This window comes from Oncorhynchus kisutch, linkage group LG27 (assembly GCF_002021735.2).
Source record: "Oncorhynchus kisutch isolate 150728-3 linkage group LG27, Okis_V2, whole genome shotgun sequence".
NCBI lineage: Eukaryota > Metazoa > Chordata > Actinopteri > Salmoniformes > Salmonidae > Oncorhynchus > Oncorhynchus kisutch.
In genome coordinates, this window is record NC_034200.2 from 16,611,496 (window position 1) to 16,630,374 (window position 18,879).

The window sequence follows — 18,879 nt, forward strand, 5'->3', positions numbered from 1 at the left end:
CAAGAGCTTCAGTGATATCATTTAAAACCTTAATGTCTGCTGTAATTGTGCTATGCTTCTTCCTGAAGCCCGATTGGTACATTGATAAAATAGAGATCGTATATAAAAACTCTTTTAGCTGTTCACTAAAAAGGGTTTCAAGTATTTTCGCCAGAGGTGACAGCTTTGAGATTGTCCTATAATTATTTTTTAAAGTTGGATCTCCCCCTTTCCAAAGTGTTAGGACAAATGCTGATTTCCAGATCTTTGGAATTTCATTACATTCCAGGGTTAGATTGAACAGATAGGTAAGTGGTTCAGCTATGAAATCAGCTGCCTGTTTTAAAAAGCAGGGATCAAGAAGATCAGGACCTGCAGGCTTTCTGTGATCTAAGGATTTCAGGGCTCTATGTACCTCCTGCACTGAGAATGGCAAAAGCCAGCTCTTGCTGGTTCATCCACACAGGGTTGTACAGAGACAGAGGACACTGAATCCAACAGCCTACCAGATGATACAATGTGGTCATTGAAACAATTCAGCATTTCAGTTTTCTCATGTACAGCAACAGAGTCCTTCAATACACATGATGGTAATTCATAAACATTACTGTTTCCAGACATAGACTTATTAGCCTTCCAAAACCTTCTAGGGTCATTCCGGTTATCAGTTGTGACAGACATAAAATATTCAGACTTGGCCTTCCTGAGAAAAGAAGAACTGCCTAAAAGAAGCAAATCAGCATTAGAACATGATCTCCTTGCTTTAGCCTAGGCTAGATTACATTTATGAATAACAAAAGACAGCTCAGAAGAAGACCATGGATTATCCCTTTAACTCTGAACCTGCGGAATGGGGAATGTTTGATAACTATTATTTATGAGCTTTGAGGGCACTATGGTGTTGAAACACTGAGCTGTAGTCAATGAATAGCATTCTCGCATAGGTTTTCCTTTTGTCCATGTGGGAAAGGGCAGTGTGGAGTGCAATAGAGATTGCATCATCTGTGGATCTGTTGGGGCGGTATGCAAATTGGAGTGGGTCTAGTGCTTCTGGGATAATGGTGTTGATGTGAGCCATGACCAGCCTTTTGAAGCACTTGATGGCTACAGACGTGAGTGCTATGGGTTGCTAGTCACTTAGGCATGTTACCTTAGTGTTATTGGGCACAGGGACTATGGTGGTTTGCTTAAAACATGTTGGTATTACAGACTCGGACATGGAGAAGTTGAAAATGTCTTCACCTGGTCAGCGCATGCTCGCAGTACATGTCCTGGTAATCCTTATGGCCCTGCGGCCTTGTGTATGTTGTCCTGTTTAAAGGTCTTTCTCACATTGGCTGTGGGGAGTGTGATCACACAGTCTTCCGGAACAGCTGGTGCTCTCATGCATGTTTCAGTGTAATTTGCCTCGAAGCGAGCATAGAAGTAGTTCAGCTCATCTGGTATGCTCGTGTCACTGTGAAGCTCTCGGCTGTGCTTCCCTTTGTAGTCTGTAATGGTTTGCATGTCCTGCCACATCCGATGAGTGTCAGAGCCGGTGTAGTATGATTCAATCTTAGTCCTGTATTGACGCTTTGCCTGTTTGATGGTTCATCAGAGAGCATAGCTGGATTTCTTATAAGCTTCTTGGAGTCCCACTCCTTGAAAGCGTCAGCTCTAGCCTTTAGCTCAGTGCAGATGTTGCCTGTAATCCATGGCTTCTGGTTGGGGTATGTACGTACGTTCACTGTGAGGACGACGTCATCCGTGCACTTATTGATGAAGCCAATGACTGATGTGGTGTACTCCTCAATGCCTTCTCAGGAATCTTGGAACATATTCCAGTCTGTGCTAGGAAAACAGTCCTGTAGCTTTGCATCTGCTTCATCTGACGGAATCAGGAGAATAGAATTATGGTCAGATTTGCAAAATGGATGGCGACGGAGAGCTTTTTACACCATTTTAATCAGAAGAATCTCCTCTTTGTAATTATGTAAGTCAGGGCAGTATGCTCGGTTGTCATCGATCACTAGACCAGAAATAGTCAGAAGTTTTCATTTTTTCCCTACTATACCACCGAGGTGCGGATGTTTAGTTTATTTATTTATTTTTGTCCTAAGAACAGATTGTAGTGGTAAAATAAAAAGGGATACATTTTTGGTGCCATTTAGGGGAAGTGGAATTCTAAGCATCACCAGTCAGAAGAGGATCTGCAAAGTTTTTTAAAAATTAATTTGCTATGGCCTCACGCTAGTGTTCCAGCTCAGCCAAAGTTCTTTAGCCGTTTTTCAGCCTTGGGTGAATTTTGACTCATTCTATTGTCCAGCCTGCTGTTGTCAATAGTTGTCTCAGTAACATTCTATTAAAATGGATACTTGCATAATGGAGTCTTTTGTTAAGACATGTAGCTAGCTAGCGCAACAATGAACCATAATCTCAACTCATGATGTTACTACTCTGCATGAATCTGCAGGTAGCTAACCAACCAGGTTCAATGTTAGCTAGCTAACATTAGGCTATAACTAGCCAAACAAATGGCTCTGAGATACGAATAATAAGATCATACACGTAATGTTAGCTAGCGAGCCAGCCAGCTAACGTTAGCTAGCTAGCTAAGAGTACACTTTAATAACTTGAAATAAAAAAATGTGAAACCTGTAATCTGGAAATGTAGCTAACTAGAATATCTTACCCGTATACATCATGGTTGGACGCTTCTCCCTGTCACAGATGCCATGGTTGCCCTTGGTTTGCAGATTTAATCCAGAGATTTTTTTTCTCCTTAGATATCATACTCTAATTCCACTGATTTCTAAACTCGGTCCTCCAGAAAGTGGTGAGCAACATTTATGCAGTACTATTAAGCAATATATTTTTTTTGAAATCTGCGTTAGACAAGATTACCTACACATACTAACCAGCTCAAATAGACAGAAGGGGGGTATATGGCAGACCAATCTGAACTCCTCTCTCAGCATGTCCAGCACACTCATTATCTCAGCCAAACATTGGTAGCGGGAAGGTTGCTGTCTTTTCTTTGGCTAAACCAACTAGGCTTGTAATTTAACAATTTTATTCGTATTTACAGATGGCATACATGTTTGTTATTAAGGCACATGAAAGTTCACAAGCTCCAGAAGGCATTTCTGCCAAAATATGCATTTTGATAAAAATTGAAAAAGATTACATTCAAATGGCTCTCGTGTGAAGTAGTGACCCGCGACATATGCCTAGTTTCCTGAAACGGGTCACATATTTGGTAGACAGTGGAAATGCCAACCGGATGATTCTCATTTATACATCTGGTGAAATATCTGTCTCAATAATATTACTATACAGATCATACACGTAGCATTAGGTAGCGAGCCAGTAAGCAAATGTTTGCTAGCTAGCAAAAAATAAGCTTTAACTTGCAATGAAAAGTTTGAAAAGTAAAATACCTGAAAAATGTAGCTAGACACTTAACGTATACATGGATGAACGCTTCACTCCAGACTGGAACCACTTTAACTAACTAAGACATCCTGTGTATTTTCCATTTTATTTGTAGCTAGCTACACCTTATTTGGCTCGTTGTGTCATGTCACTCTGGTTCACACTGACCGTGTGCAGAAAGTAGTCCATCACAACTTTTTCCCACAGATCTTGTCTATAGTGCCTGCTAAATTCAGGGCAACAATGTTGTTGAGAACAGTAGCAACCCTTTTGCAGTTCTCCATGGCTAACGTTATCTATTTCAAAAAGGCCGCCATAGCATGGATTATCAACACATACTGAGCAGCTTATGTTATGGACAGAAGCGTGCTTCATGGCAGATCAATCAGAACTCATCTCTCGGCATATCTCAGCCAATCATGGCTATCGGAAGGTTCCTGTCTTTTTTCCTGGCTAAACCAACTAGGCTCGTAATTTAACCATTTTATTTGTATTTACAGATGGCATACAAGTTTGTTATTAAGGCACATGAAAGTTCATATGCTCCAAAATGCATTTCTGCCCCAAAAAGTATTTTGATATAAAAAAAAATGTTTTTCCTTAAATTGTCTCTCCTGTGAAGTAGTGACGTTCAACATATGCCTAGCTTCTGGAAATGGGTCACATTAAGCCTCTTCTCCCTTTCTCCTGAGGGCTACTCCACTTCCTGTGCAGCTGTGACTGGTGCTTCCTGCTTCTGTCAGTCGCCCTCTGCTTCACATTGGTCCTCGTCCCCTCAAACCGCATCCTATACACTGTCACAATCTCACATGCAGACGCCCGCACACACACACATACACACAAACATACACAAACACATGCATCCCTCTCTCGTTGAAAGCAAGTGTTAGCAAGAGAGAAAATGTAGAGGGAGACAAAGAAAGAGAGACCGAGATGGGGAGAGAGAGACAGGGGCAGGCTACCTCCGCCCACCACACCACTACCACAGGTCAGGGGGTGTTGTGGGTTTCCTACAGATGTCACTGGAAAACACACTATCTCTTGTGATAAGCCTACACACACCACACACTTTGTAGCTATAATGTATCAAGGATCAAGTGGGAACCAATGCTAGGATCAGCCTAAAACCAATCACTTCAATTATCTACAGCTACCTTGAGCAGGTTTAGCAAAATCAACCAATCAATCAAACACATTCACCTAGACACTGGCATCCAGATGTGATATTGAAACAAAACTATTACAACAGATCAAATCAAAAATACTTAATCAGTTTTTCATATTGTTTAAAAAACAAACAAATAAATGATGATTAGAAACATAAATGTAAGGCTGTACAAACTAGGGTAGATACTTTCGTCTTTGATCATCTTTGGCTCAAACTGTTGACACTGATGATGGAGGCACAGTCCAGTCTTACATTGAAATCACAGTGAGGCATTTTAGTCCAAGACCTGAGTATACCATATACATTACAGTAGTTAAGCTCATTGGTCTATCTACATGCATGTCCATGGCTCCTGAGGAATGTTTGTATGTGTTACTCCTGCATGTGTTGGAGGGTCCTCTGGTAGTCTCCTGGAGCTGGAGGGGAGCTCTCTGTGTGTCCCTGAAGCTCGTAGTCCCTAAGGTAGTGACTGCTGTTCTGCTGGGTGAAGTACAACAGTTCCCTGGCAAACATTGGCTCCACCTGCAACACATACAGAGGTCACACTATGAATGATGAATGACAATGAATAAAGATTGCTCACATTTACCAAATCTCTCCCTACCTCTCCCTTTAGTTTCTGCAAATCTGTAAGGTGTAAGCAATATGCACTGCACTGTTTATATCAATCCGGACCCTGCAGATCTACAAACATTGATGAGTTGGGGTCAAGGGGGAGGGAGCGATTTGGAACCGGTTGATAGAGTCCTTTCTTTCACATCATGACTAACAAGGCTAGGCAGGCTATAGAGATGTCATTTAGTTTAAACCTTTCTCATGTTGAACTGTTATTGAAATGCATTAAAAAAGTGGAAGTATGTAGTGTACTGTACCTGTGCTGTGATCATCTTGGTCTGGCGTTGGGGATCTGGGTACTCGTCACCGAAACACAGCACCACCTGGTGCCTGGGCATGGGACGGCCATGTTGGGCATACCCCTGCAGCTCTGGAAGGAGGGAGTGAGTGTACAATGAGTTTCTCACTTTATTTCACCCCAAATCATCAGTTTGCCCTCTATCAGCTGAAAACAGCTATTTTGCTCATGAAGGATGCACCTTCAGCTGAAGAAGGTTGGGTATTGTGATACAGTAGCACTGCAAGGAATATGCTATGCTGAGAGAATAAGGTTCACAGAATCAGAAAGAGGAGTCAGTGAAACATTTTTCCAGTCATTTGCAAGGAAGTCCTTGGGTGTGAAAAATGAGTGATAAACCTGAAAACGGGGGGTGTTTCATGGAGAGACACCACGGATAGGCCGCCGCTAAGAACGTGACAAGTCTCTTACCCACTGATACCACAGTATGGAGAGGGACTTTACATTCTACAGTACGTCTCCTCCGATCATCTTCATCATCATCATCACCCCCATTATCATCATCATAATCAGCGTCATCATAAGCATCACAATCAAAATACAGTTTCTCACCAGTGAGGAACTGCTGAGTGTCAAACAGCTTGCAGGTCTGTTCTTTCTCCAGTTTGTTGGGTTTGTCCGTGTACGGGGCCAGCGGGCCCTCCCAGTACACTCGGCTCTGGCAAAGCCGCTTGGCATAGAGCCCATCTGACGCCATCCACAGGAGCACGCCCCTCTCCAGGACGTTGGGTAGCTTCTCCGCCCCCCTCCTCTGTGACTCGGGGTAAGGGGACGGGAACAGCACCACTTCTGCACCGCTGTACAGCTTGTCCACAGGGCAGGGGGAGGAGGGAGAGGAAGACGAGGAAGAGGAGGAGGAAGACGAGGTGATCTGGCAGCCTTCAGGACCAGAGGTGGTTACCTTCTTGACCAAAGCCTCACGGTAGAACAGGGACACATGCAGTCGGAAGTCTGGAGGAGAGAGGGGGGAGGTTGTTAGAGAATAAACAAGTGAGCAGAAGTATTCCAAATAAAACAAGACGGACAGCTGTCTGAAAACAAATGTATAAACAGTGTATGTAGAAAGAAAGTGAATGAGGGAAGTTAGCAAATGACTGAACTTTACGACTTTCATAATCATTGTACTTTAACTGTAGTGGTCTCTACAGTTACCCATCTAAAACAACAGTTTTCAACAGTATACTCATAGAATACACTTAATATGAGAACAAACAACTAACCTTATTAAAACCCAGATTAGGGAAGTAATTGTCCTATAAATAGCTTCTAGTTTCTAGTGGTTGGTAACAAGAAATAACAATTCAGTACACTCCACTACATCTTACTACTCCTGCCCTTTGTGTCTAGCTGTCATTGCAATGTTCGGTGGTGTAGCAGTAGCAGCAGCTTCAGCAGCAGCAGCAGTAGTAACTAAGTAATGTAGTAGTAATAGAATAAATATGCCTTTACCAGAAAGGGTGGCCATGTTGTGGTCCATTGTAAATGCTGTGGGGTGGGACTCTGAGGAGGAGTATGAATAGAAGGAGCCAGTGAACTGATAACCTGGGAGGAAAAGATGAAAGGAGTATTGTTATTAACCCGATGAATAAGTGTTTACAGAGTACATTTCATCGCGGATAATGCACTACACCTTGTTGTCATGATTTTATCTCAGGAGGAACCTGACGAGAGCATGTCAAATAAAGCCCTCAATATTTTGTAGAAGTGGCAGCCACCAAAGCCTTCACTGTCAACCAAAAGCTTTTTTTACAATGTGTGTTTGTCATACAATGACCTTAGCCTATACAATAGTGCACTGTCTTAATATATATATATATATATATATATATATATATATATATATATATATATATATATATATATATATATATATACCAGTCAAAAGTTTGGACACACATACACATTCAAATATATGTTATATTTGAGATTCTTCAAAGTAGCCACCCGGTGCCTTGATAACAGCTTTGCACACTCTTGGCATTCTCTCAACCAGCTTCATGAGGTAGTCAGTCACCTGGAATGCATTTCAATTAACAGGTGTGCCTTCTTACAAGATCATTTGTGGAATCTCTTTCCTTCTTTCCTTCCTTAATGCGTTTGAGCCAATCAGATGTGTTGTGACAAGGTAGGGGTGGTATACAGAATATAGCCCTATTTGCTAAATGACCAAGTCCATATTTTGGCAAGAACAGCTTAAATAAGGAAAGAGAAACAACAGTCCATTGTTACTTTAAGACAGGAATGTCAGTCAATCATGAACATTTCAAGAACTTTGAAAGTTTTTGCAGTCTCAAAAACCATCAAGCGCTATGATGAAACTGGCCCTAATGAGGACCGCCAAAGGAAAGGAAGACCCTTGGCCGCCCGGCCAAACTGAGCAATTGGAAGAGAAGGGCCTTGGTCAGGGAGGTGACCAAGAACCTGATGGTCACTCTGACAGAGCGCCAAGGTTCCTCTGTGATGGGAGAAACTTCCAGAAGGACAACCATCCCTGCAGCCCTCCACCCATCAGGCCTTTATGGTAGACTGTCCAGAAAGAATCCAATCCTCAGTAAAAGGCACATGACAAGCTCCTTGGAGTTTGCCAGAAAACACCTAAGGGACTCTCAGACCATGAGAAACAAGATTCTCTGGTCTGATGAAACCAAGATTGAACTCTTTGGCCTGAATTTTCAAGCATCACGTCTGGAGGAAACCTGTTTACCATCCCTACGGTGAAGCATGGTGGTGGCAGCATCATGCTGTGGGGATGTTTTTCAGCGGCAAGAACTGGGAGACTAGTCAGGATTGAGGGAAAGATGAACAGAGCACAGTACAGAGAGATCCTTGATGAAAACCTGCTCCAGAGTGCTCAGGACTCAGGAGTGCTCAGGGGCAGAAAGACAGATTTGTACCTTGTCAGCTTGGGGATTCAAACCAGCAAGGCCAGGGGGGGTATGGTATATGGCCAATATCCCACGGCTAAGGGCTGTTCTGATGCACGACGCAATGCGGAGCGCCTGGATACAGCCCTTAGCCTTGGAATATTGGCCACATCCCACAGACCCCCAAGGTGCATTATTGCTATTATAAACTGGTTTCCAAAGTAATTAGAGCATTAACAAGAAATGTTTTGTCATGCCCGTAGTCAGCCAATCAGCATTCAGGGCTTGAAACACCCAGTTTATAAATATATGTACACAGTACACTGAAAAAAGTATATCAATGCAGCATTAAAGTGTTTGTCCCATGTTTCATGTGCTGAAATAAAAGATCCCAGAAATGTTCTGTATGCACAAATTTGCTTACATCCCTGTTAGTGAGGATTTATCCTTTGCTAAGATAATCCATTCACCTGACAGGTGTAGCATATCAAGAAGCTGATTAAACAGCATGATCATTATACAGGTGCACCTTGAGCTGGGGACAATGAAAGGCCACTCTAACTAATATGGACAGTTTTGTCACACAACAAAAAGCCACAGATGTTTCATGTTTTGCGGAAGCGTACAATTGTCATGCTGACTGCAGGAAGGCCCACCAGAGCTCTTGCCAGAAAATGTAATGTTTTAGATAATTTGGCAGTACGTCCAACCAGCCTTACAACCGCAAACCCTGTGTAATCACGCCAGCCCAGGATCTCCACATCCAGATTCTTCAAATGCCCTATGGTGGCGGTGGGGTTATGATATGGGCAGGAATAAACTATGGACAACAAACACAATTTCATTTTATCGATGGCAATTTTAATGCACAGAGATAGCGTGACGAGATCTTGAGGCCATTGTTGTGCCATTCATCTGCAGCCATCACCTCATGTTTCAGTATGATAATACACGGCCCCAAGTCGCATGGATCTGAACACATTTCCTGGAAGCTGAAAATGTCCCAGTTCTTCCATGGTCTGCATACACACCAGACATGACACCCATTGAGCTTGTTTGGGATGCTCTGGACTGGATCGACATGTACGACAGCGTATTTCTCTTCTCGCCAATATAGAGCTACTTCGCACTGCCATTGAAAAGGAGTGAGAAAACATTCCACAGGCCACAATCAACAGCCTGCTCAAATCTATACGAAGGAGATGTGTGGCGCTGCATGAGGCAAATGGTGGTCACACCAGATACTGACAGGTTTTCTGATCCACCACCCTACCTTGTTTTAAGGTATCTGTGACCAACTGATTTATATCTGTTTTCCCAGTCATGTGAAATCCATAGATTAGGGCCTAATGAATTTATTTCAATTGACTGATTTACTTATATGAACTGTAACTCAGTAAAATCGTTGACGTTTTTCCTTGTTACGTTTATATGAAGGTCAAATGAATAAATACAAATAAATATACGGTGTATTCTTCTCTCCATTATCTGTTCTTTCCTATAATCAGTGCCCACCCCATAACCATGGCCATGCTATGCCATGTCTCACCGTTATCTGTGTGTGGCCCGGTGTGCCACAGTCGGCTGAGTGGCGATGGGTAGTGGCACTGGCTATACTGCAGCTCAACGTGGGGTGGCTGGTGGTGCTGAGGCTGAGGTTGCTGCTGGTGGTCCTGTGTGTGGCTGTAGTCCTTCCACTCCTTCCTCTCCTGGGGAACTATGTAGCTGCCAGACACCTTGGGACAAAGCCAGGGGGAGAGGAGACAGCTGTTAGTCAGATAGTGGTGGGTTCCTGATCCACACACAGCAGGAAGAGAGAACTGTGAAGAACTTTGAAGATCTGAAGACCTTTGAAGGTACATGTTGCAGAGGTAAACAAATGACGTTACCGGGCTGTGTAGAGTTGGGTACAGAGAGTGCATGGGGTAGTTGCTCTCTGAGCTCATATGTAACGTTGTCTCTGCCGTCTTGATCCCTACATAACGGAAATGTAACACTAGACATCACACATAGAACTCTCTATATTCCAATCTACAATGCAAAATGATGTGGAGGTCCCTCAGAAATGTGTGTAATCCTCAATAAAAAAACATGTCACTATAGTCAACATTATTAGACAGAGCTCACATGCTATTCAGCCCCTTCAAACAGTTGAACACAACAACTATACAAGCTTGCGATAACAACTTTTGATTCAAGTGTTTGAAACCCCAGGTTGCAGGTATGGTCTCTAAGAGTCACTCCTGAAGACTGCCATATGAGAGTGACAAAGGGGTCTTCTGTCTAGCCTTCAGCCTTCGTTATGCAAGGTTAAGTGTGTATGTAGTGCATTCTGCACGGGTAAACCGAAGCCCTCTAAAAAAAGCTCAGAGGCCTTTTTGGTCGATGCATCGGCTTCCTCTCGGCTTCCTGCCTCATTAGACGATGGTGGCAAAATGAAACATTGCTGGCTGTGTGTGTGTCTGCTCGGGTATGTTAAGAGTTAGACAGTGTTTTCATTACCTTTGACATATGAAATCTGTGACATCACCTGCCAGTAGCCTATATAAATTAATTATGGTACAGTAGACATTTCTGACAGCAAGTTACACTTGTGACATGGACTTGACTTTGGAAATACAGCAATTAGATGAACAAAACTTGCCTCTCTTAGCTCCCTCCGGTATGATTCTGTAGACTTTGTAAGGGTCTGATATATCAAGTTGGCTTCTCTCCACCAGCTCGTCAAAGTCATTACTTTTGTTAAGAGCACATCGCAGTCTAGTCTTCCATGTGGGGGGGTCTGGTTTGTCCACTCCTTCCCTGTGTTTCCCTTTGAACAATGCCCAAGCCTGCAATAATCAACAGCATAATACATTGACTTGATTTATACTTTGTCTCTGCATTCAATTTAAATGTATCTGGCAATAAGTAAGGCATTAGTAGGCCTGCATCAAAATCAACATGCATTGGTCTTTGTCTTGAACAAATATCCATTGCCTTGAACAAAGATGATCACTTGTTATACTGTACAAAAAAACAACAACAGGTAGTCTATAGAAAATTATGTAAATTACACCTGCCCAAGTAGACTAGGTCTGGAGAGTGAATTGAGTGACTGAATATGATTGAGTTAGGAATACTTCATGGGGTACCTGCACACTATATTCAATATTCACCCGTTGTATATAGTAACTAAAAAGTAGAAGAAAAAAACTGCAGAGAAGTATGGTGAAGTGAGTGTGTGGGTCCAAACGCACCTTGAAGAGTGCAGCATCCTCGTCTCGATTGTAATCCTGTTTGCCCGCATGTTTCCAGGGGATCCTGAAAATGCTTTTCTCGCCATTCTCCCAAACCAGTCCGGGATAGCTACTGCTGTTAATCTGATCGATTAGCCACTGTCTAAGTTTCCCGTTGCCGCAGCTCACTGACAGACCGCTGTCCCCCTCTAAGTTCATCTCTGTCAAAAAGCACATGCAATAGAAGGATGGGCATGTGCGTTGCACTAAGGTAGGTAATGTGCGTTGCAATAAGTCCGTTATCATGCAATGCAAAACAATGTCAGTTTGTGCTGAGTGATGAAGGTTAATGTTATCAGGGAAGTCACACTTTTATTTTTTTTTAAATGCCATGCTTTCATGAAATTAAGCTATAATATCACAACTTATTTGATAGTATATATTTGTTGATTAAATATGCACTAACACATTTATTATTATTTATTTTTGAATTGCATAAAATAAATCACATACAAAATAGGTAGGCCTTAATTTAAGAATGAAACCCTTCTGGATGTCTTGGGTTATTTTAATTCAAAGACAATGGAATTCATATTTTGTAGGCTCATAAGTAAAATCAGAAAAACAGTGTTATAATCACATGCATAAAATAAATAACATAATAGTCTTTAAGTGCATCAACATCACTGCATCAACTTCAGAACGTTCCCCTCTCTTATGCTTCCTATAGCCTACTGTGAGTGAGAATAAACTCCTTACCTCTAACCATGTGAGCTTCTCTGACAAGTGATGAAATCGATTTAGTGACACTGTTCTCAAGTGAGAGCATCGGGTGCCCTATTCATATAGTCAGTCACATCTTGATGTGTCGGTGCCGCGACTGGGAGGAGCTGCAATTCTCTGAAGCTTATCGAGAACAACCTACAGTCGATGGGGAATCCCTCTCGAGTGGCAAACACAGGAAGCAAACGTCACCATGGAATGGAACAATTACCTGTGTCAATATCAAAAAAGAAACTCCCTAAATTGTAATTATGTCAATAGATTCCATTACCATTATGTTTATGCTTTAAATATTGTTTTATAAAGTCCTAAAATAGAATTGTTCTTGTGCTGTTGTTTTCATAATGTAGTTATATGGCAATTAAAATGTACTCAATCCTCCTGCAAGTTAATTACAGTAGCCTATGACATTGATGAAAATATGGGATATTTTAGTGGAGTGTGTTTTCATTTCATTCACAAATACAATATAGCCTCAATTTGTTTTACTGTGGTTATACTGCTGCCCTCCAGTGGTTGTGTCATGCACATAACCTTTAATATCAACTGGGTCTAATTCATAGGCTCTATGCTATATCTATTGGAGAAGGGCTACATTATATGTAGGTGCGTGGGTTGGTAGGCAACAGACAAATTCAAATGCATCCCTTTTCAGAGCCAGTGGCACGCATGCCCAGCTCTCTGTATCCCTCCAATGCTGACAGAGGGGGCTGAAAATGTTGTTTTTACTGCTGTCATGCAAGGCTTCCTTTGCATTAACACACAAACAGGAAATAGACCCAGAAACAGAGGTAAACAGAGCAGAGAATGTCTGTCTGTCATCACATTGTATCTGACAGCATAGCAGACCTACCGGTAGTTAATAACCATTTCATCTCAGTCATAATTTCATCTTTAATCCTTTTATTAATGCACAAAAAGCTGACGTGGCTTCAAGTAGGAACAAATGACATGACAACAATATCATACATTTTCGAGGTTTAGAAAAACAAGTACAAATGCTGAAAGTGCCATATATAACTAAACACTGTGCATAAATTAGGGGTAATAAAACCAGTGGTATTAGCCATAATAAAACATCAATAAACATTCTCAAAATGGTGCATCCATCAATCCATCCTCCCCCAGTCTTCTCCAGTAGAGGAACAACAACAGAGAGAGAGAGAGAGACTGGTCTAACAGCGTACCGACAGAGAAAGAACCCCCCACCCACCCTCTAGGAGCCAGAGTGGTATCATCCCACAGTGTAAGCCTTCAGACCTGGATAAGGGATCTCAGGTACCCTGCAATCCTGGAGGGGTGGACGGCTCAACATTCACCTCCACCCCCACCCCATTGGATTTGAAACTCTTGGCCAACAGGATGCGAATGTCATCCTCGTCGTTGAAGGGCCTCTCTTTGTATAATTGCCAAAGCCACTCCCTGTACTGCAGAGACATACAACAAAATACAGTATGTCAATATTATTGTCTATTGAGGCAGGTGTATTCTCTTTCTAAAGTAACTACAGCATAGTCTGACTCCTCGCTCTGAAGGCTTTAATGCTTAAAGGCCCAGTGCAGTCAAAAATGGGAATGTTCCTGTGTTTTTTATTTTACATTATGAGGCTGGAATAATACTGTGAAATTGTGAAAATTATGATAATGCCCTTTTAGTGTAAGAGCTGCTTGAAAAGACCACCTGAATTATCAGCCTATTTTGGTGGGATGGAGTTTTGATGACATCAGTCGGTAAATGAGTTAATAGACAAATAAGAAAGAGTGTTCGAAACATGGCCAGATTAACAAACGGACACCCGGACTGAATGTGATAGCAAAATGTGTAGAATTGCTTTTCTTGTTCCTTTTTGACCATTTTAATTGAAAACAATCACAGTAAGGTACTTAACTGTTACCCGGAAACGACTTGTTACCCGGAAACGACTTGTTACCCGGAAATGATTTGATATTGAGATAAAACGGCTGCATTGGAACTTTAACACATTCCTTTTTAATGATAAGTAACTTTTTATAGAACTTCCATTTTCCTCCAAGAATGACATTTTCCCATCTATCCTTCCTCTATCCCCTTCTGTATTGACCTGGTCAGCGTGATTGGTCTCAAACTCCTGGAGCTGGCGCTGGAAGCCCAGGTTGGGCCCAGCGCAGGGCCGAGCCACCCTCACAGCAGCCAGAGCCTCCTGCCAGCCCAGCCCTGTAACCGTCATGATGTAGGCCACCACCAGGGTGACACTCCGAGACACACCCGCCAGACTCCATGGAGAGAGGGATGGATGGTGAAGGAGAGATGGATAGGAGTGGGTATGGCCATGATAGAGATAAAATGACATCAGCAGAAGGCCATATTAAAAGACAATACATTGAATTGGAAGTCAAACAAAGGAGGGTATGATGTGGAGGCAACATTAGAGAATGAATATCAAGGAAGGTCTTCCTCTGTATTTCTCAGAAGACCCTCAACCTCACCAGATATACCTCAGATAGCTTAGCAAACACAATACATTCAAATCAAGATTGTTGTTTGGGGAAGTTCAAGAATAGCATTCTGCGTTATCTATCTGTCTTCTGCTTACCATCGTCACACATGGGTTCACTTGTGAGCACTCAGTTAAACCCAGAGATACAGTAGCAGTTGGACAAATAAAGTTGTTTCGTATTTGATAAAGCTTCTCACCAGTGGACCAGACAACCCTCTCCTTTGAGACGTGACTCGTGAATGAACATGATGCTCTGTTTAAAGTGCATTCTCCTGAGAATGACACAAATACAGGTTATGTAAGGTCATAAGCAGGTCATAAAAAAGTTACAAACCAGTTGCCATTCCCATAATGGTAACACAATTGTATCAGTTGTGGAAAAGAAAGCACATAGGACAAGTAACACTTAAGTTGCCCAAAAACGTGCCCCCTCCCTAGTCATAAAAACTGGGGTAATGAGTGGTTAAGGGTGTGCGAGCGGTGAGGTATGCGTGATGAGAGGGCCATAGGGGTGAGGATGGGTGTGTTCTACTAGGCTCTAGGACCATCCATCTATCCTCCTGACAAGACCAGGATGAGAAACTGTTGTCTGTCTCCATCTCTGGTTAGTCAGGGCCAGTTTCATATTTTGCCTGCAGGTTTCACACCGCGCTGGAGCGTCGAGGAGTGGGGGTAACAGGGGTTAATGACAGCACATCTGTGTGTGTGTGTGCATGCGTAGTGCGTGCGTTTTGGGGAGTGTTATAAAAATAGAGGCACAGTGCAGATGGACGAGGCAACACTGCAGTACAGAACCATAGACTTCCTGTTCCTTCCTGCATATCAGAGGACCAGACCTCCTGCATTCTACACACTTAACCAGAGTAAATGTGTGTGCGTGTGTGTGTGTGTTTCAGCATTATCTGTCCACCTATCTATGTATGTATGTATAATATATGTTGGTATGAGTGCTCAGTACATCTCTGTATATGTTTGTGTCTTAATCTTAGTGTGTAAAAAATCCCTCCATGATTTCTGAATAAGAAATAAGAAGCTGAATCACCTTGTCATCTAGTAATTTATTCAGTGCTTTGATTCACAGCTAAATGGTGAGAATGTGAAGCACATCATTTTCATACCAATAGAACATGAACTAGAAACGCCCACACAGAGTGTATGTGCCGGATAGAATGGATATGAATGGTCTACCTCGCTTCAGTCCTGTGCTGTTCTGTTCTGTACCCGGTAGCCTTGAGCACTGTGTGGTGCTGTGTATTTGGGTACTTACAGGTTTTGTGTGGGCAGGTCTGCTGCTGAGATGCACAGATAAGTCATCCCCTGCAGGACAACGGCCAACTGTTAAACGGTCTAACACAATCACAATCTAATAGGCAAAGTCGGACAACAGGATCGTTGAAAACACCACTCACTACACACTATTACATCCATGCTGAATCCTCAGTCTTACAAGTGTTTCTGCAAACAGCAAGAACCATTATGTAAGCTTACACACAAGGGCCTTGCCTATAGGCTGTGTTTGTGAAAGTGTAATTGCAGCTGTAGTGAGGAAGTGATGGAAGGGGACAGACCTTGCTAGTTGCTAGAGGGAGTAGTAGAATGCGAGAGCACCGAGTTCCACACAAACTCGAGCCAGAGCACTGGGTCAGAAACTCAAATGAAACTCCTCTCTGCCTAATCCCCCACCTACACTCTCCCACAGAGCTCATACAGGCTCCAACAGATGATTTCTATTGAAGTCATGGGAACCTGGTTGGTTTGGGATGGGGCATAGTCTAATGCTACAAGCTAAGCCCTACTCTCATACTGCAGTCCGGAATTACCTGACAGACAGGTCCAGGGGCAAACACGCACCATACTCACCATACTTACCATACTTACCATACCGTGCTTCTACACCTGCATTGCTTGCTGTTTGGGGTTTTAGGCTGGGTTTCTGTACAGCACTTTGAGATATCAGCTGATGTACGAAGGGCTATATAAATAAATTTGATTTGATTTGATTTGATACTCTTCCCATGACTGTCAGACGTGCAATTCATTTCCTTAAACAAACTGTGCGCGCATATTTCGATGGTAAACATGATTGATATGTTTGACATCCATCTAAATTGGAATTTCTTCCCGAAACTGGATTTTAACCGTGCATGATACGGGATAAGCATGAATGAACGTGTGTAAATGCATGCGTCGGCTATCATTACATCATGTGTACATTCATTCATATAATGGCCTCATGCGTAAAACATTTCTGAGGTGGTATTTAGCTTCGTTCTAGTAAATGGCACCCTGGGTAGTGTTTTCTTACCGGCAGGATAGGGGCTGCACTGTCATGGATGGAGAGGATGTGTGTGATGTTGTTCCTCGTTAACTGTTCCCTGTCCCTCGCATCTGTGAGAGGAAAAAAGGTATCGAATGACAAACTAGAAATATTTATTCGAATCTTGAAATATTCATAGAATGTTCTCAAAATGAATGTGCCACTGAAATGTACTGGAAGGGGAAAACAGTGACGGAGGACGCTTGTCTTGTCCTTAGGCTCAAGCCTTTGACCAGTAGAGTGGGGGGAAGAAACACATACCTTTGAAGTTTCCCAAGTACAAGTCAGGCAGGACCTATGGGAAGGTAAGCATAGAATATTAATGTGTGACCTCTTGTTTACATTCATTCACTGTTGTACATAAACCTAACATAATTACAACACGCATTAAAATCATTACCCAAATAGCTAGGCTAGGTAACCATATTACTAGTCAAAATACAAGTCCCCTGGCTTATTCTACCATTACTGACAGCAAAGACGAAACTCAAAGATATAGCCTGTGTACTCCAGGAAAGACAATGTGGAGGTGCAGGGACGGTATATTTAGTTTGACACAATTGGTATTGAGGCGAGTGAGCTCAGACAACTGATACGTGTCACTCTGACTCCGCACAAAATAATGGTGATAATAAGAAATGTTAATGGGGATATGTGTGTGTGTGTGTGTGTGTGTGCGTGCGCGCGTGCGTGTGGTAAAAGTCTTTATCCCTCATCCCGCAGCTGGAATAACACTGATGAGGGTTGCAGAAATATTTTCCAATTGAAATGAGTTGATGACGCCTGTTGTGTACAACAAGTACCAAGCCAACTTTTGAAAAGGTCAATCGCTAAAGTATTCATGACATGTAGCCTACAGTATGTGATAACACACAGCAATGCATTACACCCAGAACAAGTAATATCACCAAACCATGTGGTTTGTTTTCGATGGAATTTATCCACTGTGTAGCCAAGGAGTTGGAATATAAAAGCACAACGCCTACAGACCGGGTGTGTGTGAAAGCTGCTTTGAAAGACACCTATATTAATTCAAGGGTACAGTACATAGAGCAGTACAAGTGACAATCTTATGGCATAAAGTGGAAATGATATGACGCAAATGTATACCTGATTCAATATAATACATTAGGCGTAATATGTTTTTACTGCAGCAATAGAACGCACACATTAAATACAGCTGACTACGCGTTCTTGATCGACATCGTATAATTAATTGAAACCTGCGGTCTACCGAACTAGTGTACGCGAAGACCGAGTATATGAGCGCATGCACATAGGCTATATTTCAACAAATAACATACCTTATTGAGCCCATTACCCATTGAAATCAAATACGTCTGTAAAACCAACGAATGGAAGGAAAATTACGTAAAATATTGTTGCACTCTTGTCTCGAGAAGTAGTTCTCCAAAGGCTATCCCAAAAGCTCCCCAAATTGCGAGCGAAGACCTCACACAGTCCGCAACAGCGTGGTGGTGCCAAATAGTGATGGGTCTTTCACGAACGGCTCTAAGAGCCGGCTCTTGAAGGTGAACGTTGGAAGCTGGCTCGCATATCAGAAGAGCCGAATCTATTTCTAAAAATATATATATAAAAAAAATAGAATAAATGAAATAAAATAAAATAAAAATATTTAAATGAATAGAATTAACTAACTCAAAGATCGAAAAAAATAATAAAATAATATAGGCCTAAATGCTCATGCGCACACACATTCTTTCTGACTGTCTGCTCAGAATCTGTT

The 18,879-nt window shown here is 42.2% G+C and overlaps 2 protein-coding genes across 5 annotated transcripts; both read right to left on the bottom strand.

The window, feature by feature from the left end:
* Positions 1–3,861: 3,861 nt before the first annotated feature.
* On the bottom strand, positions 3,862–12,515 carry LOC109872268 (interferon regulatory factor 4). Of its 2 annotated transcripts, XM_020463445.2 has the most exons (9): positions 12,316–12,481; positions 11,578–11,777; positions 10,983–11,169; positions 10,228–10,313; positions 9,888–10,074; positions 6,924–7,016; positions 6,027–6,425; positions 5,434–5,546; positions 3,862–5,083 (listed from the first exon to the last, which is right to left on the bottom strand). In XM_020463445.2, exons 1-9 carry the CDS (start codon positions 12,383–12,385, stop codon positions 4,934–4,936), a joined length of 1,485 nt encoding a protein of 494 aa, XP_020319034.1. In that variant the 5' UTR covers positions 12,386–12,481; the 3' UTR covers positions 3,862–4,933. The 2 variants fall into 2 exon arrangements, with proteins under 2 accessions (XP_020319034.1, XP_031662782.1); XM_031806922.1 differs by having other exon boundaries at positions 9,888–10,313; positions 12,316–12,515.
* A 707-nt stretch (positions 12,516–13,222) lies between these two features.
* LOC109872246 (dual specificity protein phosphatase 22-B-like) lies at positions 13,223–18,879 on the bottom strand. 3 transcript variants are annotated; one of them, XM_020463418.2, is made up of 7 exons: positions 18,437–18,879; positions 17,394–17,427; positions 17,121–17,203; positions 16,083–16,132; positions 15,013–15,087; positions 14,420–14,591; positions 13,223–13,766 (listed from the first exon to the last, which is right to left on the bottom strand). In XM_020463418.2, exons 1-7 carry the CDS (start codon positions 18,455–18,457, stop codon positions 13,614–13,616), a joined length of 588 nt encoding a protein of 195 aa, XP_020319007.1. In that variant the 5' UTR covers positions 18,458–18,879; the 3' UTR covers positions 13,223–13,613. The 3 variants fall into 3 exon arrangements, with proteins under 3 accessions (XP_020319007.1, XP_020319006.1, XP_020319008.1); XM_020463417.2 differs by having other exon boundaries at positions 13,223–14,591; positions 18,437–18,876; XM_020463419.2 differs by lacking the exon at positions 15,013–15,087 and having other exon boundaries at positions 13,223–14,591; positions 18,437–18,876.